This window comes from Sus scrofa, chromosome X (assembly GCF_000003025.6).
Source record: "Sus scrofa isolate TJ Tabasco breed Duroc chromosome X, Sscrofa11.1, whole genome shotgun sequence".
NCBI lineage: Eukaryota > Metazoa > Chordata > Mammalia > Artiodactyla > Suidae > Sus > Sus scrofa.
The window spans coordinates 125,450,770-125,476,179 of NC_010461.5; the positions used below are offsets into that span (position 1 = coordinate 125,450,770).

The following is a 25,410-nucleotide window of genomic DNA, read 5'->3' on the forward strand; positions in this document are numbered from 1 at the left end:
GATTCCTTTTAATATGAGATGTTGAGAAAAGGGAAATATTTAGAGACGTAAAGTAGAACAGTGGTTGCCTAGAGCTGGAAGGTTTAGGTGGAAAGGAGGAATGGTGGCTAATAAGTCTGGGGTTTCTTTTCAAGGTGGCGAAAATGTTGTAAACTGATCTTGGTGATGTTGACGGAACTGCGAGTATACTAAATGCTACATATTTGTAGACTCAATGGGTGAAGGATGTGATGTGTGAGTTAGATAAAGTTTGAGAAAACATGCACTGAAAGGATAAAAGTGACATAAAAGTCATGTCTGTACCTGTGTAAACAAACTTCAACATTCCTCAAAGGAAGACATAAAAGACACAGCACTCAATGAAGTCAATGACCAATATTTGGCATCTATACACAATTACATAGGAAGGCGAAAAATGTTACCCATACCGAAGAGAAAAATAAGTCAATAGAAACAGAGCCAAAGATGAAGGAATTGCTTAACCCGCATACAACCTTGATGGATATTATGACACCGTCAAGGATTTAAAGCAAAACATGGACATAATGAAGAGAGAAATAAAGATATTAAAAGCCTCAGTCGGACGTTCCAGAGATGAAAAATACCTCATTGGAAGCGCACACTGTCCCGAATGGGATCAGGAGAAGACGAGACTCTGTAGAAGCACTGATGGGCGAACGTGAAGCCACAGCAAAAGAAGGTCTCCGCCCTGGAGTACGGGGGCAGAAAAGGCTCTAAAAATGCAAATGAACGGAGCCTTTGTCCCTTGTGATAAAACGTCAAGAACTGTAATACACATTGAATGGAGCAGAAAAATATGAATCTTTTCAAGGGTACCAAAAACATGTACCTTCACAGGGCCTATATTCTGGTCGATCAAACACATCTCGACAAAGTTTAAAAGACGGAAATAGCAAGAAACATTTTCTTCGACAGGAGAAGCAGCACTCAACTCTAAAGTCCTATATTACCAAAGAAGACTCTTAAGGAGCTCCGCGTGCCTTAAGAAACCAGAAAGCTGGAGTTCCCGTCGTGGCGCAGTGGCTATCGAATCCGACTAGGAACCATGAGGTTGCGGGTTCGGCCCCTGGCCTCGCTCAGGGGGTTAAGGATCTGGCGTTGCCGTGAGCTGTGGTGTAGGTTGCAGACGCGGCTCAGATCCCGCGTTGCTGTGGCTCTGGCATAGGCCAGTGGCTGCAGCTCCGATTTCAACCCCTAGCCTGGGAACCTCCATATGACACGGGAGCGGCCCAAGAGATAGCAAAAAAAGACAAAAAAAAAAAAAAAGAAAAAAGAAAAAAAGAAACCAGAAAGCGAGCAACAGAAACTGCAAGCAAGAAGCGGCGGAATGATGCAGATAAGAGCAGAAAGTCAGGAGACAGAACGAAGAGAGAGACAATCACTGAAGCCAAAAGGTGCTTCTTCGACAGGATCCAAGAAACGGATGACCCTCCGGCCGCACCCGTCCAGAGTACGACGCCAGAGGGCACCTTACCGACCTCAGGCGCGATGGACGCGACACGGCTGCGGAGTCCCCGGCGTTAGAGGTACCCAAGGAGCACGGGCTGGTCCGCGGCCCCAACGCTGGGGCTGACGCCCGCCGAGCGCACGCGGGGCGCCGGGGCCTGCGGTCGCGCAGCTGAAGGTCCCGGCCCTTCCGTCGGGAGCGGCGCGCGGCGCGGCGCCGTCCACGGCGCGGCCTCGGGCCTCGGCGCCCGTTTCCCGCCGTGGCCGCGCGGGGGCGCGGCTCCGCCCAGCACCCCTGCCGGCCGCGGCGCCCCGCTGCCCCCGGCCTCACCTCACAATTCTGCCGCCGGCCGGGCCTTTCTGCCGTCAGCCCAGGCTCCCCGCGCGTCCGTCCGGCGCCAGGCGCGCAGGTCCCCCGCCTCGTCCGCGCCTCCGGAAGAGGAGGGACCGCCCTCGCCGCCATCGGCCTCGTGGCTGGCAGGCTGCGACGCACGCATGGGGTCGTCCGCGTCCAAGGCTGCCCTCGGAGCCACCACCGACGAGCCCACCGAACCCGAGCCCAAACACCTAGCGGGTGAGTCTCGGCGGCCGCCGCCGGCGCCCTCGGGCCCGGGGGTGGCGCCATCCCGCTGCCGCCCCTGGCGCCCCGCCCCCCAGGCGCGCCCCCCCCCGACCCCGGACCCCCCCGGACCCCGCCCCAGGAGCTCCCGCCCGGGCCCCTCGCCTCACCCCGCTCAGCACCGCCGCCACCCGACTTCTCACTGTGCAGCCGCCCCCCAGCCCGGAGGACAACCACTGGCCTTTCGCACTGCAGACACAATTCTGGTTGCCAGTGATTCGTGGTTGCTGGGATCCAAGAGGCGGGAGAATAACAAGCTCGGTTTCTGAGGAGGGTCTCGGTTCCTAAAATGGTCTGTTGGTCCAAGACGAAGCAGACTCCCAGGCCAGGCCTACTCTCCCTTGTTTGACCTCACGGCCAGCGGTGACTTCCTAAACCACGTGTGCGGTAGGCGGTGTACATAAACGCTACTGCTTTGGAAACCTGCCTTGCTGAGTCACCCTTTGCAGCCCCTCTTTATTTCGGTATTTTGCTTCTAAATGATTCATTGACATAATTGAGTAATTTGCCTTCTGAAGTTTTATCTTCCTGCCATCATGATAACGTGTCTGTAGGGCAGCAGCTAACACCTCATTAAGTTAAGCAGATTCATGGAGTTCCCCTTGTGGCTCAAAGGGTAAGGAACCCGACTAGTATCCATGAGGATGTGCCTTTTTGGTTCAGGGGCTTAAGGATCCCACGTTGTGTGAGTTGTGGTATGTGCGGCTCGGATCCAGCATTGCTGTGGCGTAGTCTGGCACCTGCAGCTCTGATTCGACCCCTAGCCTGGGAACCTCAATGTGCCACGAGTGTGGCCCTAAAAAGCAACAAACACACAAACAACAAAAAACCTTTGAGCAGATTCATTGCATTTGTATATAATTTTAAAGTTTCCTGAACACTATCTGAACAGGCCCCATAAATATGCTGGATATATCTACATAGATAGATAGATTGATTCCAGTTCTGGATTGTTATGAAACGTGCCAGAATGGACTTCTCAGGATTCGCAGTGGTTAGGGGTGTGAACAATGCATGGAACCATGGTAGCTGCCAGATTCAGTCCAGAGGCTGAAACCCTGTGAAAGCCGAAACCAAAAATTAGCAGAGGAAACTTTATAGAAAGAAAAATGAAGCAGGCTTAGACATAAACAAATCACAGAATCTCATACTCCGTAACCTTCAACAGGGCACAGCAATGGGCACGAACTACACGTGTACACTGAGTGTTTACACTTCTTGAATAATTGAACCTGACTCCACAGGGCCAGCTTATTGCTCCTCAGTACCTATCCTAGTGCTACGTACATGAAATCACTGAGTCATGATTAAGTGCTAGGCAAGAAGTTGTTTTCTCATGCGAGTTTATCGATGGTTTGGAAAGCAAGGAGAAGCTTTGAATTGATAAACAGTAGGTAATCGTTGTTCTTGAATATGAAAAGGAAACAGTTCTGAGGGGCTATCTGAGGTCAATTGATGAGTGATTATAGCCTTTAGGCAGGAAATCAGGAAGCTGTTGCAATAAGTCAGGTACAAAGCTGCAGGGCCGTGGACTCAAGAAGAAAAAGGATGCCAACAAAAGGGTCAGATGTGGGGAGACCCCACGAGGAAAGCTTCTGAGTGTCCACTTTTCTTGAGAGAGGCGGTGTGACATAATGGTTAATACCTTGGTCTCTGGGCTTAAACAACCCCAATTTCAAGTCCCAGCCCTTCCACTTAAAACTACCTGTGTGGCCTTGAGTGTGCTACTTACTTCTTGGCTCCTATTCCTGCATTTAACAAGTACTTACCATCGCCGCCGAGGCAGATCGCGCTGGCCCTCGGGGAGGCGGGGTGCAGAACAGCTGGGCGGGCAGGCCTTCAACTTCCCCGACGCGTAAGGACCAGTCGAGGTACTCGCCATGAAGAAAACGATTGGCCCTGTCCCTTTTGTCACATCTCTGAGATTTGACTGTAACTGATTTCAGCTAAAGTTATAAATTTTGGTTTCGAGAACCATTTCCTAATCTCCATTTTAACGCTTGTCACTGTTCTAATTTAGATCTAATCCAGTACGTAAATGGAACAAATATGAGTGTCGAACATCTGGCGGATGTTCTCTCTGAGAAAAGTGGGAGCAGCAGCTGGGTGGTGGTGTTCAAAGCCCTGGTCACTGTGCATCACCTTATGGTCCACGGAAATGAGGTGAGCGTGGCGTACAGTCCTTCGTCTTGGTACCAGGGCCCGTCAGCACACGATTGCTAAGTAGTCTTAGTGTGTCAGGACTTAGAACATTTTACTTCATTAATGACAAGGGTAGGACGTGCATAGCGGCAGATGTTTAAAAACTGATTTCCGTTCTTACGACTCTATTTTTGCATCACTATTTGAAATGTACTATTTTAGCTACTGGATAATAAAGTGGGTAATACGGAAGCTATTTCTCTCAATTCTTTAGATGATTTAGGCTGTAAAAACAGAAAACCCTCAAAAATGTATGGCTGCATAACTGCTTTACTTTACCAGGAGAACCTGGATACCCGAGTATTACAGCATCACCTCGCCACCTCTCCCCACATACACTCTTTGTGTTTCACAGAACAACTGAAATGTTCGACAGCATTAAATTGCCTATTATTTTCTGCTTGAACTTTTGTCTCAGTAAGCTGTGCTTAAAAAAAATCAAGATTTAGGAGTTCCCATCGTGGCTCAGTGGTTAATGAATCTGACTAGGAACCATGAGGTTGCGGGTTCGATCCCTGACCTCGCTCAGTGGGTTAAGGATCTGGCGTTGCCGTGAGCTGTGGTGTAGGTTGCAGACGCGGCTTGGATCCTGCGTTGCTGTGGCTGTGGTGTAGGCCCGTGGCTACAGCTCCAATTCGACCCCTAGCCCGGGAACCTCCATATGCCATGGGTGCAGCCCTAAAAAAGGCCAAAAAAAAAAAAAAAAAATCAAGATTTAGAAATTGATTGGATTTTGAAACTTATTACAAAGCAACAGTAATTACACAGTATGGAGTCGGTAAAAGTGGAATATATATCCTAGACTCTGGAATATATAAAGGGAATGTAATAGAGAGCTCAGAAGTAGAACTGTACTTACCTGGGAGCTTGCTGGCACTACAAACATGAGGGAAATTTAAAATAAAGCCTTTTGGTACAAATAACATCCTTATGGAAAAAATAGGATGAGATCTTTATATTCCCCTTATACAAAAATAAATTCCACAAGAATGAAATATCTATAAATGCAAAAAGCTACATTTAAAAGTTGAAGAAAAGGGAGGGAATATGCTTAGGGCGTCTGAGGAGGGAAGATGCCATCAGGCTGGAACAAGACCTTTGCAGCGTATGTCGCTGGATGAGCAGACTGCATGATCAGGAGGGATTCAGCGGTCCCCTGGAATGATGAGCAAAAGAAATGAACAGACAATTCATAGAAAAGGAAACCAGATAAGCAAGATTTAGAATGTACGACAGCATGAAGTGCTGGGACTTTGAGGAAATGGGAGCGCACCCATCCTGTGGGTGCCGCACCTTCTCGGTATCAGGAACGAGAGAAGTTACATCAAGGAGGAGCGCAGATGTTAAAAGGATGGTAAAAGAATGCTGAGAACGACTTCGTGGACCTGTGTGTCTGGCGCTGCCCGGAGGTTTGGAGAGAAGTGCACTGAGACGTGTTGAGTACAATTGAAAACGCTCAGCGACCCAGCAAATACACTTCTCATAGCATATTTATGACAATTCAAAATTGGAAATCGCCTGAATTCCCATCAGCAGGCAACAGATGAATACAATGAGGTGTGTTTATACAATGAAATACTACATAACATCAAACGGGATGTAGACCAACAAGGCCAGATCTCAGAACAATGCTCAGAGAGGAGGTGAGTTGCAGGATAACATTCAGAGCCCAGTTTCATTTATCCACATTCTAAAACTACGCTCTTACTATTTATCCATTGCACGATATATATGAAACTGCAAAGAAAATAGACTCTAAAGATAACATTAAAATTGTGATCTTGGTGTTACTTTAAATTTTGTAATACTTTGTTCCTCTTATTTCTTTTCTTTCTTTTTTTTTTTTTTTTTTTTTTTTTTGTCTTTTTGCTATTTCTTGGGCCGCTCCCTCGGCATATGGAGGCTCCCAGGCTAGGGGTCGAATCGGAGCTGTAGCCACCAGCCTACGCCAGAGCCATAGCAACGCGGGATCCGAGCCGCGTCTGCAACCCACACCACAGCTCACGGCAACGCCGGATCCTTAACCCACTGAGCAAGGGCAGGGACTGAACCCGCAACCTCATGGTTCCTAGTCGGATTCGTTAACCACTGCGCCACGACGGGAACTCCTGTTCCTCTTATTTCTAAAATTGATTCAAAGCAGGTATGTCTAAAACTTAGCAGTTGTCATTTCTGGTTAGTGGTGTACACAGCTGTATCAAATTATTTTTATTTTTCTATTATTAAATAATTTCACAGTAATTATTCAAATAATTAATTCTGTAATTACAGATGACCCTCGAACCTCACGGGTTTGAACCCTACACTGATTTTTTTCCCCAGTAAATACTACAGCACCACACTATCTGTGATTGCTTGAATGTGCAGAGGTGGAGTCGTGGTTCTAGAGGGACAGGGGACACAGAGCCGACTATAAATCACATGCGCATTTGCGACTGCACAGAGTATCGGCACCTGTGACCTCCAAGTTGTTCAAGGGTCAATTGTCATTAAAATTCCTCAAAAATCAAAAAGGGAGAAATGGTTAGATAGAAAGTCCTGGGTGAAAAGCGTATATTCACGTAAGTCCTAATGTTTAACTCCTTGTTTATTGGGGGTATATAAACAGACTGACACCACTGCAGATCCTTGTGTTGGTAAAGCTCACTTTAATGCGTGCTCCTGAAATAGCCAGAAGCTGTAGGATAGAATGATGTTAAGTATGCATTCGCAATAACAAAATCATCAATGAACTTTATGGACAGACACTAATTTTGCAATTTGGCACGTTTGTTTGACAGCGTTTTATCCAACATCTTGCATCCAGAAACTCTTTGTTCACTTTACACAACTTCTTGGATGAAAGTGTCATAGAAGGTAAGATGATCCTTTGATGGACATATTTCTGGGGGGCAAGGAGGAAAATGTTCTGCAAACCATGTCTGGTTAAAGAAAAAAAAAAAAAATGCCTCCAGGAGTTCCCGTCGTGGCGCAGCGGAAACGAATCCGACTAAGAACCATGAGGTTGCAGGTTCAATCCCTGGCCTTGCTCAGTGGGTTAAGGATCCGGCATTGCTGTAAGCTGTGGTGTAGGTCGCAGATGCGGCTCAGATCCTGCATTGCTGTGGCTGTGGCGTAGACCGGCGGCAAAACAGCTCCCATTCGACCCCTAGCCTGGGAACCTCCATATGCTGCGGGTGCAGCCCTAAAAAGACAAAAAAAAAAAAATGGTTCTGAATTATGAAGGGTGCAGTGTGTTGTACATTTTATGATAGTAAATAATTTCTAAATTCATTGATACAACAGATATTTGAGTACTTAGTAAGAATGACAGAATTTGGGGTTATTTACCCAGTGAGGCTTTTCTGGTTCAGTCTACCAAAAATCATGGCACACCGCTTGGTCCTTCCTCTGCCCGAGTTTTGTTCTTTACGCTCAGCAGCTAATGGTAGGGTGAATGTGGAGTCATAAGTCTTTGCATTTATCGACATATGTTATAAGTGATTAATGTTGGTTAAACTGGAAAGAATAAAAAGCTTTCATTTTTTAGGCTATACTATGTCAACCTTCATCAGACGATACAGCAGGTACTTGAATGAAAAGTCACTTGCGTATAGACTGATTGCAATTGACATCACCAAAACCAAGCGAGGGTAAGTACTTCTCAGTTTGTAGGCAATACGGAAATGCACATGTGGTCTGATACGTAGTTTGCCAAAAACAGCTTTATTTCAAGATGCTGATGTCACAGTGCTGCTCAAACTCTGAATTATTGATTGAATCTCTTTTACCATTTATAGGACGAACGGTGTGATGAGAACTATGAATACTAAAGAGCTACTGAACACACTTCCGGTTATTCAAACACAGTTTGATGCTCTTCTTAATTTTAACGTAAGAGCTTTAGAAATCCTTTTGAAAAATACTGGCAAATGGCTTTGTTTAACGGTAGGTGGGAGAAGGAATTTTTTTAAATCGTGGTGGTCACTGATGACTCTTTTATTTAATGTCCAGGCAAATCCCGATGAACTGACTAATGGTATAATACATGCTGCTTTCCTGCTACTCTTTAAGGATTCTCTTCGCCTCTTTGCAGCCTATAATGAGGGGATCCTTAACCTGCTAGGTAAGCTAAGGAATGCACATGACTCTTTTTTTTTTTTAACAAGCAAACAATCCTTTATTGTCAAACTTTCAATTATACTGAATGTCTTTATAGACATTACTCTTAAAAATTTTTTCTTTTTTTTCCTTTTGTCTTTTTAGGGCCACACCCGTGGCATATGGAGGTTCCCAGACTAGGGGTCGAATCGGAGCTGCAGCTGCCGGCCTACAGCACAGCCACAGCAATGCCAGATCTGAGCTGCATCTGTGACCTACCCTGAAGCTCACGGCAACACCGGATCCTTAACCCACTGAATGAGACCAGGGATTGAACCCGAATCCTCTTGGATACTAGTAGGTTCTTAACCTGCTGAGTCACGATGGAACTCCTACATAATTACTTTTAAACAATAAACCAAGAAAAATAATTTATTTGTAAAAATATTTTATCTCTACATTTCGATTCATATGTGTTTTAAATTCAAAACAGAAGATTCTTGCAAGGTCATATATATTTTAAAATAATGAAACATACTCTTGCCTTTTTCGGTTAAAAATAATTGGCTATGGAGTTCCCTCATGGCTCAGTTTGTTAAGGATCTGGCATTATCACTGCTGTGTCTCTGGTGACTGCTGTGGCACGGGTTTAATCCCTGGCCTGGAACTTCCACACGCTGCGGGCTCAGCCAAAAAAAAAAAAAAAAAGGCTAATGAGCCACAGAACTTTTCAGTTTGAATTTCAGTTAGAAATATTACTAGGAAATCAACATGGGTTGCCGTATTTATACCTCACATGTTCGTTTCCATGTCACCAAGGTCCGGTAATACAGTTCTCACTTTCCTAAGAAGATACAGCCTATAACATAAAGAACCATTTTGATTATATACAAACATATACTTCTTAGGCTTCTCAGAAAAATTCAGTTATCATTTCGCCCTAATGAGTGATTCATTTCATAGGAAGGATTCTCCAGACTTCATTGATGAGAATTTGAGATTTTTCTCATATAGAAGAAGTACCTAGTACATTTGTAGAGTTATAAAGGGTAGGAAACACAGCCCCTTCCCTCAGAGAACATCAAAGCTTGATGTTACTCAAAAATATTCCAGATGAGAAGTTATAGAACTTAAACTACCAAGCTATCTAAATTATACACGTATGCTATTAAATGCCATACGTATTATCAGCGTCAGTGTTCAGCATGCAGTATTTACTCTATGAAAATCCGTAGGTTATACTTATTGAGTAGAGTTGTTGCTTGTTAAAACAAAAAATGATTGGATTAAAGCTGTAATTGTTTTCAACAAGTTAAAATCACATCCAGAATCAGCTTAAGATAGAATCACCAGAACGGAGCAAAACTTGAAAGTGATACGATACTGGCTCCTTTGTTAAATTTTTTTTCTACTTTTAGGCAAGTATTTTGACATGAGGAAGAACCAATGCAGAGAAAGCCTGGATATTTACATCAAGTTCCTTGGAAGAACGACCAAATTGGCACAGTTCCTGAAAGTTGCAGAGGTACAGAAATCTACTTATTTCCAAGGCTTTTCTGCTGTTTTCTGTATTCGTTTAGTCTCCTACATAACTATACCTCTGACCCCGCCAACACAGCATTGGTAGTTTTAACTATTTTCTAAACAGTACAACGGACAAGTAAAATTAGGCGCTTCAAATATACCATCCAATGCACTTAGGCTCAAAACCAGCAGAAATTGAGGGAACATTGTAAATCAACTATAATTTTAGAAATACAAATAATTGGAATTTAAGAAAAAACCCAGTCTTACAAGGATTTCTGTTTGTGGCCATGAGATAACTGATACCAAGCTTGTTCTCCCAGCGGAAGCAACTCTAGAACCAGGCCAAAAGCGATATAAGTCTTTTAAGGCAGCAGGTAGGAGGTAGAACAGTTCTGTGGTCAATGAGAACAGGGAACTTTGGGGGTGAGCCCCACATTTGCCCTAATAGCTGACTTCTGACTACTTGGGAAAGTGGAACACATTTGTGTGTCATCCAAAGGCTGGCTTAGCTCTTCCCCAGAGAGCAAAGATGCAACGTCTGGCAAGTCTTGTCTTCTTTCGTTTTATCCTTAGGACAAATATACGTTTGTGTGTAAGGGTGCAAGACCTTCGTAGCCTGACATCTTTTCTTGGCCTGGGTGTGTACCAGCCAGGAAGGCATTCATGGTCTTGGGGCGGGTCTCACAGTTACTTTTCTTTGTTAGCACTCCCTGCTGTAATGTATTCTTTTTTCCCCTTTTTGTTTTGGGATTTCAGCAAGTTGGAATTGACCAGAATGAGATTCCGTATCTTACTCAGGTCAGTATATCTCTCCTCTGTGTTTAGGTGACTGTTTGCTCTTTATGTTGTTGTGTTTAGTATATCAATCATCATCCGAGACTCCATAATTTTCCATATACTTACATGTGCATCTTCATTTCCCCAAAGGAACTTTGGTATTTGTACTTATATAGACATAGACTTGTGTCTTCTGATTAGGTCTGTGAGCCGTTGGTCTTATAAAAGAGGCTGTTCCCTGGAGTTCCCGTCGTGGCGCAGTGGTTAACGAATCCAACCAAGAACCGTGAGGTTGCGGGTTCGCTCCCTGGCCTCGCTCAGTGGGTTAAGGATCCGTTGTTGCCATGAGCTGTGGTGTAGGTCGCAGACGCGGCTCGGATCCTTCGTGGCTGTGGCTGTGGTGTAGGCCGCCAGCTACAGCTCTGATTGGACCCCTAGCCTGGGAACCTCTGTATACCGAGGAAGCAGCCCAAGAAACGGCAAAAAGACAAAAAAAAAAAAAAAAAAAGAGGCTATTCCCTGCTGAGTGCTAAATAGTGACTCATAGTATAACAACTCAAACATGTTTTTTTTTTTATTTTTATTTTTTGCTTCTTAGGGTCGCACCCATGGCATGTGGCAGTTCCCAGGCTCAGGGTCGAATTGGAGCTACAGCTGCTGGCCCACACCACAGCCACAGCAACGCCAGATCCGAGCCACGTCTGTGACCCACACCACAGCTCAAGGCAACGCCAGATCCTTAACCTACTGAGTGAGGCCAGGGATGGAACCTGCAACCTCGTGGATGCTAGTTGGGTTCGTTTCTGCTGTGCCACCACGGGAACTCCCGAACGAACTTTTTAAATAGACAGAACTGATCAGTGGAAATGACAAACTTAGGTTTGCGGGCGCCTTGTCTGCCTTTCAGGTGTGTAATCCAGCAGCTCATTTCCATTCTCGGCGCCTCATTTCTGCACATGCAGAAGGGGTGTGATACTGTTGTCTGTCTTAGTAGTGTTTAAGAGTTGCATGAACACAGGCTTTTTCCTTACCTGGGAGTTACTCATCAGGAATCCCTCCTGAGGCAGCCTGCTCATCCTGCGCTCCATCCAAGTTGTGTAGTAGGGCTTGAGCAGCAGGGGTTGCTGGCCCAGCCTGGCCCTGCTCTGGGTCCCCAGTGAATATGGAAGGCTTCTAGGTCCCTTGGAATATGGGCCAGAGCAGTGTCCCTGCTGTGAGAACATGCCATCTCTAGGACCCAATAGGAATGTCTCTTTTTCATAGGGACACATGCGAGATGCAACACGTTTTCTTCTGTCTCGAGTGGATTTCTGGTAGACCCCTGACCACTGAAACCCTAAAAATTTGACCTATGTGAAAGGCTCCTGAATCTTTGGAGTGTTTACCTCTCATCCTCTGGAGCACATATAACCGTCTAAGGGCTCCACTGTACTGGCCACTTCCCGCTCACCCAATCCGTTTAGCATATACTTCATGAATAAAGCGCATCGATGTCATTTTCTGAGGGGGAGCCAGATGGATGAAACTTCTTTTGACCCTACGATGACGTAGGGGTTGAGAGAATGAACATGGCCTGGCTCACACTATAGACGTACAGCATTGTCCGTTGCGTGTGCCTCTGGTCCCCACTTTTGACGGCAACAGAAAGCAGAATATTTACCAAACTGGTAGCCACATCCCATGTTCCCGAAACCTTGTTAACCCATCCCTACTAAAGAAACTACTAAAAGCCCAATTGTGGGTGCAAATGAGTTACTTCCTGATGGTATAGTTTGTTATTCTCCAGGGCCAGACTGGTTTGGGGGGCATACTGATGAATCACGGAGCTATGACAGGGACCATCGCCCCAGCATGCTTTTTGTCTTTAAGATGGGCACTGATTTCTGCCATCATCCTGGGAGGTTATCTTGTCTCTTTTTACTATTTTGACTGGATGGCAGATGGAGGTGGTTTCAGAGCCATGTCCCCAGCTGGGCTGTGCTGTGACTTAACTGCAGTTAGAGGCTGGCCGCCAGGAAGAGGGTGGAGGCAGGTTCTGATGGGGCACGGAACTGGTGGGGTAGGGGTCTCCGTATCATCTCCAGCAGGAGAGGAGGAGGAAGCTTCTTCAGGCCTTTAGCCCCTCCCCGCCTCCCCTATCCCAGAGGTCGAGGCTTTTACTCTTTCCCAGCCGGGTCCCCGACTCTGGTGGGGTACAGCTGCCTTGGTTGGGACTGGAGGAATGTGTGTGGGAAGAAGCCTGCGAAGAGAGAGGGGGTGAAGATGGACGGGCAGAGGAGGAGGCGATGGCGGTCCCCTAGTGAATGAGTGGATTTGGATCCAGAACACAGTGGATCCAGCAGTGGCCTGAAATAAGATGCTAGAGGAGCTCAGGAGGAGAGGGAGTTGCAGATGCGAGTAAGTGTTAGGTTTGGGGGCAGAGAAGGGGGAAATTTCTGTCTGATGTCACCTCCAGCATCTCGAAAGGAAAGGAACGTGTCCTCACAAGTGTCCCTTCATGTACAGACATCCAACCCCCTGGCGTGGTCCACAGTGGGAACCGTCGTGCGAAGTGATGCGCAGCTTCCAGAATGAGAATCCCGTTAACCAGACAGAGAGGCAGTGAGGACGTCTGGGTTGGGAGGGGCGACGGCAGGATTTCCTGGCCCACGGGAACCATAACCAGTGGATTCAGTCAACAGTCATTCACAGACATGTGCTTGACCGGTCCGGGAAGAAGGAGCTGTAATGAACGAGACACAGTCCTGGCCCCTGAGTCCCTGAGAAAAGAGAACAAAGACTATGGCAGCAAGACTCGGTTCCTCTCCACTCCACGTCCTCCGATGTTGCGCCCCAGTGACCTCACTTCCTTGAAGGCAGTGGTGGAGGTGGCAGGGGGTCCCTTTGCTGAGAACCACAGTGCTGGTGGCTGGAGCTCTGGGGGACACGGACAGGAGGAGCCCCAGGATGGAGATCCATTTTCCCTTCAGGCCACCCTCTGTCCTCCTTACCTGAGCTCTGGTCCTCAGGATCCCCAGGACTTTTGAATCAAAAACGGACTGGATGGCTGTGGGAGAGCCTGGGGCAAGCAGGCAGGGTTCTTTGTGGGTCAACTTTTATGCCCATCCCCACTGCTTCCTCCCCAGATGGAGCCCGCCCTTTTCCTGGGAGAGCCTCCCGATCGGCCCGCTGGCCGCTGGGCCTCAGCCGGTCCGGAGAGGCCGGTGGCCGGGCCTGGCCTCGCAGGCAGGGCCGCTCCCGCACGTGCTCGCTCGGGTGCCACGGGCCGCCCCGGGCCGCAGCGCCCCGCCGCCGGGCGCGGTGGGGAGCTCTCCGCAGGCCGGCCCGGGTTCGCGGCGCGTGCGTCCCTCTGCCGCCCGCAGCCTGGGCTGCGCGGGGACCGGTGCCGCGCTCTCCGGGTCCCCCCCCGCCCCCGCCCCGGCCCGACCGCCCCGTGCTGGCGGGCCAGGCCCCGGCCCCCTGCGGGCCGCCTGGGCTGCGGCTCTCGGCCTGGCCCTCGACGCCGGCCGGGGCTCGCAGACCTCCTTCCGCGGGCGCCGTCTGCCCGCGGCCTCGGCCTGGGTCCCCGCGGCTGGCGCTCGGGCCGGAGCGGCTCGGACGGACGCACGGGTCTGGGCCCCCGCCTCCCCGGGGCGCCGGGGGCGCAGCTCGGGCGCCGCCCGGCCGCCCTCCGGGCGGCGTCGCATCTCCGGGCTCTGGAGGACCGGGCCCCCCGCCCCCGCTCCCTTGGCGGCGAAGCCCCGGGCGGGCGCGCCGTCGGCCTCCGGCCGTGGAAGGCGGTGCTGCGCTGAGCACGTCCGCGCCCTCGGGGACGGCGTGTCCGCGAGCGTCTAGCCGGCAGCGACCCGTCTGAGAGCAAATCGATGCAGACGAGTGATTGCAACTAACATTGCTAAGGAAGGACAACCTTATTTAGGTTTTTTTTTGGGGGGGGGTCCTTCTACCTCTTGAGGCTCACTCTGAACTCCAGACTCCTGCCCCCGCCCCGCCGAGGTGCCTGTGGGCTCTGTCAAGGGACAGCTTCTTTCATTCCTCTGTGCTCAGGGTTCCTGCCCAGGAAGGTCTTGTCCTGGTCCTCAGATTTGGGGCAGAAGGCAGTCCCTCGGAGCGGATTCCTGCTTGGCTGCCTCATCCTGCAGCCGGTCTGTACGCAGTGGTATCTCCGCTCCTCCTCCTGTTTTCAGGCTCCTGTGTTTGTTGTCTTTCTGACCTGTTGTGCCATTATAATAATTAATTGCACCCTCTTTTTCTCTCAGAACTGTTCCTTAGCTCTGCCCACAGCTCTGGAAACACTTCCTTCATTAAACCCTCCTCCAGCTGCTAGTTCAGCAAGCATCTATGTCCTCTCTGCCAGGCCACCACCATCTGACCTTCAGCTTGCCTGGGCTCACTTCCCAACTTGGCTGCCTTCATATGCTCTGCCCCTGCTGTTTGTTTCACGCCATGCAACCAGAATGCTGATGTGAAAACTTGCAGAATGCGGATATCCGTCTCACTTAAAGCCCTCCGATAGCCATCTAGGATTCTCCAGATCAGGTCCACACTCTCCAAGAGTGCCTTGAAGTTAAGGTTCTGCATCGTCAGATCCCCCTCCTCTCCAGCTTTCTCCGCCCCAGCTACGCAGGCCACCTTTATTCTCCTGGGTGCCCCTCAGTTCTCAGCTCGGTTGTACTTTGCTCAGGAGAACTTGCTTCTGACATCCCTGACTTGGTCAGATGGGTTTACTTCAGTACTGAGCGTCAGGTACCACTCTTTTGTAGCACTTTTCACGACGTTGAGTTTACATTTATTCGGGTGATGATTTGGTGTATTTCCTCCCCCAGACCTGTAGACTGGAGCCTCCCAGGTCGTGAAAGTCTTGGATTAGATGATTGTTTTCCCTTGTGGCTGTGTCCTTACTGCCTAATACAGTAGGTCATCCATAAGCTTCTCTTGCAGGGTGAACAGCTGGATCAGGACAGAGATGGTGGTGTGTATATGACCAGACGTTGGGAACTGACCTTACTGAAGAAGCACACTTTCCCCCTTTTTAATGGGAATATGGAGAATGAAAAGATATATCTGCATTCACTTAGCAAATATTAAGCACTTACTGTATGCCAAACACTAAGCTTTGTCAGTGAACAAAACAGACTGTCTTCATGGAGTTTTGTATTTTATACCAAAGAGATGGATAATAAACACAGAGAAAAAGTCCTGTAATTTCAGTGAAGACAACTACCGCAAAGAAAGAGAACACTTGGGGGAAGAGACTGGGGGGGGCGCGGTTACTACTTTTTGTATTAGGGTCGTCAAGGGGATCCCAGCTGGGGAGACAGTGTGTGGCCAAGGCCGAGGCCATGAGTGAGAGTCTCCCTCCCTCCCCCGTTTTCCTCTTTATCTCCCTGTTTTCTTCTCTCCCCCCTCCCTCTTCGCCACTAAGCTTAATGTTTTACTTGAATTCATTTCATAATCTAGTGACTCGTGAAGGATCCAAATGGGTCACCATGCTGTACGGCAGAAAAGAAAACTGCATTGGGGAAATAACAATTACAAATAAATAAATAAATAATTTCAAGCCCAATGTCTTCTCCAAAGGAGGTACAGCCCTTTGATCCGTTTTTTTTTTTTTTTCTTTTGGTCTTCTTAGGGCCGAACCTGTGGCACATGGAGGTTCCCAGGCTTGGGGTCTCATCGGAGCTGCAGCCGCCGGCCTACCCCACAGCCACAGCAATGCCAGATCCTTAACCCACTGAGCAAGGCCGGGATCAAACCCAAATCCTCATGGATGCTAGTTGGGTTCATTAACTGCTGAGTCAAGATGGAAACTCCAGCCCTTTGATCATTTTAAGAGGCTTTATTTGTTTTTAAAAATGTATATAAATGCGGAGTTCCTGTCGTGGCTCAGTGGTTAACAAATCCGACCAGGAACCATGAGGTTGTGGGTTCGATCCCTGCCCTTGCTCAGTGGGTTAACGATCCGGCGTTGCCGTGAGCTGTGGTGTAGGTCGCAGACGTGGCTCGGATCCCACGTTGCTGTGCCTCTGGTGTAGGCTGGTGGCTACAGCTCCGATTCAACCCCTAGCCTGGGAAACTCCGTATGCCACGGGAGCGGCCCAAGAAATGGCAAAAAGAAAAAAAAAAGTATATAAATGCATAGTTTGAATATCTGATTTGATACCAAGATGCTACTTTTAATAATGAATTTACTTGTCGCAGTTATTTAGATTTAAGCTTTTGCTATACAGAGATCTTAATTTTTGTTCAAAACCTTTTTGTGATATAGGACAGTATGGATTTGCTAAGAACTGTCTATCAAAAACCAACTCTTTTCTAATAACTTTATTTTTAGGCCCCCCACAGTTTACTTGAAGCACTAAAACAACATCTAGCTTCTTTGGAAGAGAAAAATGACATTTTACCTCCATATAGGTAAGTTAATAAATGTCCTCATATAGGTTAATTTTGTTTTCATCTAAATAATTTCTCTTATTTTAGCAACATCAGAGTGACAAAATTAATTACGGGCTTTGATATAGGCGGAGGTTTTCAGTCTTTTTTGGAATTGCGGGCTTTTCACGAGGGTAGTGTACTTCCCAAAGTCCAAGGCTGGGAGTGGAATAACCCCTCTTTTGAAGAATTTGATTTCTTCCCTTAGGGGCTCCCCTAGTGAGAATAACTGGTGCAGATGATCTTTGAAGGGTCTGGCAAACTGTTTATCCACAAAACAGTGTGCTTAGTAACATTCTAGACGTGTGCGTAGACACACACACACACACACACACACACACACACGTAACTCCTGTCTGTGTGCATATGCATACGAATGGAATGATAGAAAGTTTGAGGTCTGAGTGGCGACATTGTGGTTGATTTCCATTTTCTGTTTTGTACTTTACAGTATTGTCCAAATTTTCCATAAGGGTCATGCATTATTCTTTCATTCCACCTTTATAGGGTATGTTGATTGTAATTGACTTATATTATCAACCTCTATTAGGCAACGAGTCTGTCGACTATTCCTTAACTGTCTCTTTATCATGGGTAGATGTGTGGTTAGCATATAGTCCGGTGGATAGATCACCAGGTGGATGGATAAGTGAAGGAATTGAAGACATGCAGGTTCAGCTGGGTGGGCCGGATGTGATTCTATTAATTCCCCAATGTGCTCCCTCTTTCTTGTGATCTCTTAAGTCTCCAGCAGGCGTTGATTCCCTCCATCGCAAACAGTCGGGTTGTGGAAGCTTCAGCGAGCACAGCTTGGTTTGCAGGTGAAATATGTATGATTTTGTCAGGAATAATTGAGGACAGGATTAGAATCTTTAATTTTTACGTTCCCTAACCACCTCCTGCGTTGGCTGCCTCTTCAAAGCAGTCCTGACCTAGCAACTTCCTTTCTAGGAATTTATCTCATATGTATATTCACAGTTGTCAAATGACGTATGAGCAAGGATATCTGCTACAGCATGGTAATGGCCAAATGACTGTCAGCAAGGAGCTTGTTTTTAATGTACTGAGATGGAAGGATCTCCAACGTGTTGTTTCCTATGTAGTACGCTACCCCGTTTTCTTTTTAAAAACAAAAAAGAACGAATATATATGTTTATTTGATTTCTTAATACTTCTGGAAGGATAGTTGAGAAGTGAATAAAATGGGTGGGAGAATCTTCATTGTGTAACTTTTGAATTTTGTACGTGCAAACAATTACTAATTGAAAGATAAAGTTTACAAAGAAACAACCTTACTTGATCCTCAACTCTAGACAGAAATCCATGTAATAACGACCTCTTCTGTCGTAGGGCTGATTTGCATTAGAATCTGTTTGCTCCTAATTTAACTTGAAGACTTAAACTGTTTTTCTTTTTCTTTTGTACCATGTATTCTCCATGGACACACTTTGTACATTTTCACCGGGTGAGTTCCACTAAAACAATGATGAACTTAAGCGGGAGGGGGCGGGATGGACCGGGAGCTGGGGGTCGATGAATGCAAACTATTACGTTTGAACATATAAACAGTGCGGTCCTGCCTATAGCGCAGGGAACTCTATCCAATCACGTGTGATGGAGCACAACGGGAGATAACGTGTGATTGGGTCACTTTGCTGTAGAGCAGAAATGGACAGAACATTATAAATCAACTAAAAATTAAAGAAAAGAAGTCCTTTGAGTAAAACCATATATATAGCAAAAGTGTACACTTGCTTCATTTCCGAAACAACGACTCTTTCTCTGAGGCCCTGTGGTTTGGGAAAATCCTGCGTGCTTACAACACCCATTATCAGAAGGTTAAAAGTAGTGACTGACAAACCCTGGATTCGGTCTGATGTCACTGCGAATCCCAGGCGGAGGAGAGGGGCACAGGGGAACTGCTGTTCCGGTCTTTTGAAAGCCTACGGCCCGATTAGCGACAGAACAAAGCTGACTTCTGATCTCTGCACATGCCCTCCTGAGCGCTTAGCCTGGGTTGCCTAACCCTCATTGCTTGAACCGGTCGCGTTGAAAATCCTATGGCCAGCTGAAACCACCTTTTCTCTTAAATCATTGTGATTTAAAAATATTGGCCATGGACCCAGAGTGCTTGCGTTTCATTTTCACTGTAGCGTTCTTGTACTGTGTGACTTTGCGGAGATCACGTAAAGCTGAGGCCTCTCTGGGCCTCAGCTTCCTTATCCTCCTAAGGTTGCTGTCAGGATAAACGAATCAGTACAAATGTCGAGGACTTAGAACAGGACCTGACTGATGTATGACTTAGAGGTGTATTTTTAAAATTTCAGGTACATGGGGACCTTGTAATTACCTATTTTCGTTGTTGGATTCTAGCTTTACTTGCACTACGTCCGAGAACCTTCCCTGCAATGTTGGTTCTTTGGAACATGTTGATACGTGCTTCATGACCCAGCATATAACCATTTTTTTTTTTTTTTTGGATAGAAGTTTCATATGCACTTGGAAACTGTATCCTCTGGAGGTTTTACTTCTCCTGTTCAAATCCTTTATATCTTCACGGATTACTTTGTCTCCTTGTTCCTGAGAAAGTGTGTTAAACACATTTTGCCATATTTTAAAACATTTGCCATATTTTCTCTTAAACTCCTTTAAGTGGTTATGTAGTTCCAGTCGGGTATGTGTTCCTACCACACGGCTAAAATGGCTCTTGTATTTGCAAATCCGATGGTAGTTTCTCAGTCTTCAGCTTAGGGGGCAGCACGGGACCTGGTCCGCCACTCCCTCTTCAGTTTGCCTCTTGGTTTTCTTTTTATCTAACTCTTGGCTCTTTTTTAGACTTTTCCCCACTGATCTCTCCTCATTTCTCTTCTTTATCTATACACACTCATTCCTAGATGACCTCATCCAGGCTCACAGCCTTAAATACCGTTTACGTGATAAGGATTCTCCCAAATTAGTGTCTCCAGCTACAGCCGTTCCCTTTGAACTCCAGGATGGGATAGGCAAGGGTCTGTGCACCGGTAGCACTTGACTATCTCGTAGGGTTCCGGAACTCGATGTGTCCAGAGCTAGGCTTTTGATACCTGACCTCACATCTGCTTTGTCCATGGTTTTCCTCGGCTCAGTTGTGCAAAACAGCAACTCCTTTCTTCCAGGGAGAGCGTGACTAGGACCCGTGTGACGCAGGCCTAGAGTCATCGTTGACTCCTTTCTTTGTGTCACACCCCACATCTAAACTGTCAGAGAGTCTTCGGACCTGACACCCTCACTCCCTCACGGCCACCACCGCGTCCACGGTCGCCCTCGCCCACTGCAGTCCGTCCTCCACACGCCGTTCAGCCCAGTCTCATTAAAATCCAGGCCGATGGAGCCTGAGCCTCCGCTGTCCTCATCCCTCCCTCGACTTTCCCGTCCCAGAGGAAAAGCCAGGGTCCTTGCACTTCCTCGCAGGGCCTCCGTTGCCTTTCTGACTCCTTCGTCGCGTAGGCTCTGCCCACGCCGGCCTCCTCCCTGTTCTTCAGACACACCAAGTACACTCTTCCCAGGGCCTTTGCTCACGCTGTTTCTTCTACTGGATCCACACGCTTCTCCCTCTGACAGTCCCCTTCTCAGGGAGCCTTTCCTGTCCAAAATTTAAATACCCACGCTCCCGCCACCACATCACACCCCTTTCCCTGGGGTTTTTTCCTCGGCACTCATCCGAGGACAATGTCACATATTATACATGGCATTTGTCTTGGTTATTTTCTGTCTCCAATATAAGGGAAACTAAAGGAAGGCAGGGATTTTTATCGTCTTTATTCACAACTCCATCTTACAGTGTCTAGCACATAACAAGTGCTCAATTAAAGTTTATTTAACGACTACTTTTAAATGGCTTTATATTAATTAGCCTAATAATTTGAAGTCCTGTTAGTCTGTAATGGTAAAGGTACATGTATATCAGGTTTTCATCTGACTCTGTCTCTTATTGACAGATGATTTTCCCTCCGTGATACATGACAACTAACATTGCCTTCACAAGCCCACAAACATGCTGGAAGCAGGCAGCAAAGTGGAAGAATCATAGCAAACAATCTGGACAGCTCCTTTGCTAGCCTGGTAGGAAGTAAGCATCTATTTTTAAACTAATAGTATATATATATATATATATATATATATATATATATATTTAAAATTCATTTTAAGAAAGAGTATAAAATAATGTGAAATTTGTATTTGTTTTATAAAACAGATCTTCAGTTTGGAGAAAGTCCTGTCAACAAGTAAGTTTTTTATTACTTAAAAAAGATAGCCAGGAGTTCCCGTTGTGGCGCAGCGGATTTGAATCCGACTAGGAACCATGAGGTTGCAGGTTCGATCCCTGGCCTTACTCAGTGGGTTAAGGATCCGGTGTTGCCATGAGCTGTGGTGTAGGTTGCAGACATGGCTCGGATCTGGCGTGGCTGTGGCTGTGGAATGGGCCAGCAGCTACAGCTCCAATTCGACCCCTAGCCTGGGAACCTCCACATGCCATGGATGTGGCCCTAAAAAGACCAAAAAAAAAAAAAAAAGATAGCCAATAAATACATGTCAGAGGAAGAGACTAATGAGAGTAACGCCCATAAAATAATTATTTTTATTTTCATTTACTTTTATTTTTTTATTTTTGCTTTGCAGGGCTGCACCTGTGGCATATGGAAGTTCCCATGCTAGGGGTAGAATCAGAGCCGCATCTGCAACCTGCACCATAGCTCACGGCAACACCAGATCCTTAACCCACTGAGTGAGGCCTGGGATCAAACCTGCATCCTCAGGGATACTAGTTGGGTTCATTACTGCTGAGACACAATGGGAACTCCAAGAATTACTTTTAAATTAGATAGAGGAAGATTTACTATAAAACTCCATAAAGCATGGATTTTTTACTTAGCTAATTAAAATAGAAAGTTGGAGTTCCCATCATGGTGCAGTGGAAATGCATCCAACTAGGAACCATGAGGTTTCGGGTTCGATCCCTGACCTCGCCCAGTGGGTTAAGGATCCTGCGTTGCCGTGAGCTGTGGTATAGGTCACAGATGAGGTTAAGGATCCAGCATTGCTGTGGCTGTGGCGTAGGCCAGCGGCTACAGCTCCAATTGGACTCCTAGCCTGGGAACCTCCATATGCCGTGGGCGCGGCCCTAGAAATAGCAAAAAGACAAAAAAAAAAAAAAAAAAAGGAAAGAACATTGTCTCAAAGGCTATATATCCTGACTAGATGTTTAAAGGGTAGATTTGTCATTTTCCCAAATGGGCTGATTTATACTATCCCATTTCAGTTTTGATATGAAGTGGTGCCAGCCTTCAGAGATGGAAACTACTGGTGGAATCAACTGGCATTTGAATACCTGTGCCTGCATGTCAACCATCTGGAATTCCATTTCTGTTCCTCCTGTTCCCCACATGGTAGGTAACATGTGGCTACCTTCTTTTCTTTTTTGATATATACATATAACATACAAATCTGCATTAGGGAAGCAGGTCGAGCAAGAAATGTTTTTTCTTTTCTTTTTTCTTTTCGCTATTTTAGGGCCGCACCCTCGGCATACGGAGGTTCCCAGGCTAGGGGTCGAATCGGAGCTAGAGCCAGGCCAGGGATCGAACCCACGTCCTCGTGGATCCTAGTTGGGTTCGTAAGTGCTCAGCCCCGACGGGAACTCCTGTTTTCTTTTTCAGTAAGTTTTAATGGATTGTGCGAGCACTTGTCATAGACATGTTAAGCTAACCATTCCTCTGTTTGCGGAAGTGTGGACTCTGTGATTGAGAGAGACCTTCACATTTATCGAGCAGCTATTAGATATTTAGGCTGAGAGATAAAGACACAGGAGCTGTAAGGGTAGATAGCTGTGTCATCAAACAGAGGCCGGCAGTATTCCCAGTGGAATACTTTAGAGGCTGTGTTGGTTAACTTGGCAAAGAAGCTGAACATGAGGTCAAAGCAGGTGAGGGAGTTGCCAGTAACTGGTTGGCAAATGGAAACTGTGGGTCATTCAGGGCACTTGAAGCAGTTTAACATGGCTCTGGTGGAACGTCTGAAGGGTGCAGCGTGGGATAAAGCGCGAGCTTAACAGGGATCAGATCTTACGGAACTTACATTGGAGTTTAGGCTTTGTCTTGGAAGGAGTGGGGAGCCCACGCCGTAGCACAGTCACTTGTACAGTTTTGACAGGTTAGTCTGGGAGGAGTGTGGAAGGCGGACAGTAGAGAAATGACACACAGATTGGGCAGTCAGGTAGAAGTCTTTTCAAGTCATCCAGGCAGGGGATCTAGAATGGCCTCTGTTTGCGGAATGCTAGAATTTGGGCAGTAGATCTAAAGAAAGTTCCGAGAGACAGATCTGAAGATGGAATTGATAGGAATTGCTGATACATCGAAAGTTGAAATACGGGTCCCCAGTAACTTACCTGCAAATATAAAATTCAAACAGATCAGGACAAGTTTTTTGGTTACGATGGCAGCAAACTCTCAGCCACAGACCTTTACATTAACTATGATGAGGGCAAAGTCCCTGTGTATCCTACTAAGTGTAAATATTCACAGACAAATTTTGTATGTGCATCTTGCTGCAGAAGTATTAGTGTGGTTCATTACGGGGTGCTATTCCAGTTCCCCTGGAGTTTTACTAGTATGTTCTATGGGTAAATTCTAAATTATCTTTCTAAAATTCAAAACATTCTGAACTCCAGAACTCCCCGAGGACTTGAAGGATGTGCATCTGTGCTATTTTTGGATGGTTTTGCTTTCAAACTTCATTGGTCTGATGATGCAACAAACTAGGGATTAAAAGTATCGAGTACATAGTGACTTTGTTTTCCTAACAGGCAACTGAGGTGCATTTAGGAATGAGAATTTTGATAGGATTCGGGAAGAAGTAATTTTGAAATGTACTGGGGAAGCGTGTGGCCATGCTGCTGCAGTGGATTTGAGGATACCTAGAAAGGGTATAGCAAGAAAATTTGGGGTTCGGAGTGAAAAGGACACACTGTAGAAACAACATAATGGTTTGGGTCAAATTTATATTCATAAAGCTATTAATAATATTCCTTTTTTTCTTTTTAAGGTCGCACCTGCAGCATATGGAGGTTTCCAGGCTAGGGGCTGAATCAGAGTTGCAGCCGCCAGCCTACACCACAGCCACAGCAACATGGGATCCCAGCCATGTCTGCGACCTACACCACAGCTCATGGCAATGCCGGATCCTTAACTCACTGAGCGAGACCAGGGATCGAACCCGTGTCCTCTTGGATGTAAGTCAGGTTCGTTAACCGCTGAGCCATGACGGGATCTCCTCTCCATTTTCTTTTACTTTTAAGCTGGCTGTATGATGGTACTTGAAGTGAGTCTTTTGTCTACAGTGTATAGTTTGGTTACTTTTTAAGTCCATTTTGACAACTTCTGTCTTTTATTTGGTGTATTTAGACTATTTGCACTTAATTTCATTATTTGTGTTTGTATTTAGTTGTTTTCTTTGTTCCCTCTATTTGTTGTTGCTGTCCCTTTGTTTCCTGTCTTTGGATTCTTTGCACATTTTTTGGTATTCCATTTTAATTTATATATTGGGATTTGAAATATATCTGTATAGCTTTTTAGTGTTTTCTCTACCTATTACAAAATACATACTTTTCAAAGTCTGTTTATTTATTTATTTTTGTCTATTTTAGAGCCACACCCACAGTATATGGAAGTTCCCAGGCTAGGGGTCGAATCAGAGCTGCAGCTGCTAGTCTGTGCCACAGCCACAGCAACACAGGATCCGAGCCGCGTCTGCGACCTACACCACAGCTCATGGCAACACCAGATCCTTAACCCACTGAGCGAGGCCAGGGATTGAACCCGCATCCTCACAGACTGTAGTCGGATTCTTAACCAGCGGAGCCACAATGGGAATGCCCTCAAAGTTCATTTAGAATCAATATTTTACTATTTCTTTCTCTCTTTTTTTTCGGTCTTTTTAGGGCCTCAACTGTGGCAAATGGAGGTTCCCAGGCTAGGGGTTGAATCGGAGCTGTAACTGCCGGCCTACGCCAAAGCCACAGCAACGCCGGATCTGAGTTGCATCTGCAACCTACACCACAGCTCAGGGCAACGCTGGATCCTTAAGCGCCTGAGCAAGGCCAGGCATCGAACCTGTGTCCTCGTGGACACTAGTCAAATTCGTTTCCGCTGAGCCACGAGGGCAACTCCTATTTTACTCTTGCAATTGAAATGTAGAAACGTTAGCACCATATAAATCCATTGTCTTCCTCCTTTTATGTTATTGTTATCTACACTTACATTACATCGAAAAAA

General features: G+C 46.5%; 1 protein-coding gene across 1 annotated transcript in view; it reads left to right on the forward strand.

Annotated features, from left to right (window-relative positions):
• The window catches only part of LOC102163557 (phosphatidylinositol-binding clathrin assembly protein-like), a 29,645-nt gene continuing 5,583 nt past the window's right edge, over nucleotides 1,349-25,410 (forward strand). Inside the window, exons 1-14 of the mRNA XM_005674025.3 lie at nucleotides 1,349-1,471; nucleotides 1,546-2,041; nucleotides 4,107-4,249; nucleotides 7,069-7,144; nucleotides 7,818-7,920; nucleotides 8,068-8,161; nucleotides 8,282-8,393; nucleotides 9,787-9,893; nucleotides 10,652-10,693; nucleotides 17,004-17,083; nucleotides 17,846-17,922; nucleotides 21,126-21,209; nucleotides 21,336-21,366; nucleotides 22,401-22,527. Coding sequence (XP_005674082.1) covers nucleotides 1,349-1,471; nucleotides 1,546-2,041; nucleotides 4,107-4,249; nucleotides 7,069-7,144; nucleotides 7,818-7,920; nucleotides 8,068-8,161; nucleotides 8,282-8,393; nucleotides 9,787-9,893; nucleotides 10,652-10,693; nucleotides 17,004-17,083; nucleotides 17,846-17,922; nucleotides 21,126-21,209; nucleotides 21,336-21,366; nucleotides 22,401-22,527 — 1,695 coding nt within the window. The remainder of the gene's footprint in view (nucleotides 1,472-1,545; nucleotides 2,042-4,106; nucleotides 4,250-7,068; nucleotides 7,145-7,817; nucleotides 7,921-8,067; nucleotides 8,162-8,281; nucleotides 8,394-9,786; nucleotides 9,894-10,651; nucleotides 10,694-17,003; nucleotides 17,084-17,845; nucleotides 17,923-21,125; nucleotides 21,210-21,335; nucleotides 21,367-22,400; nucleotides 22,528-25,410) is intronic.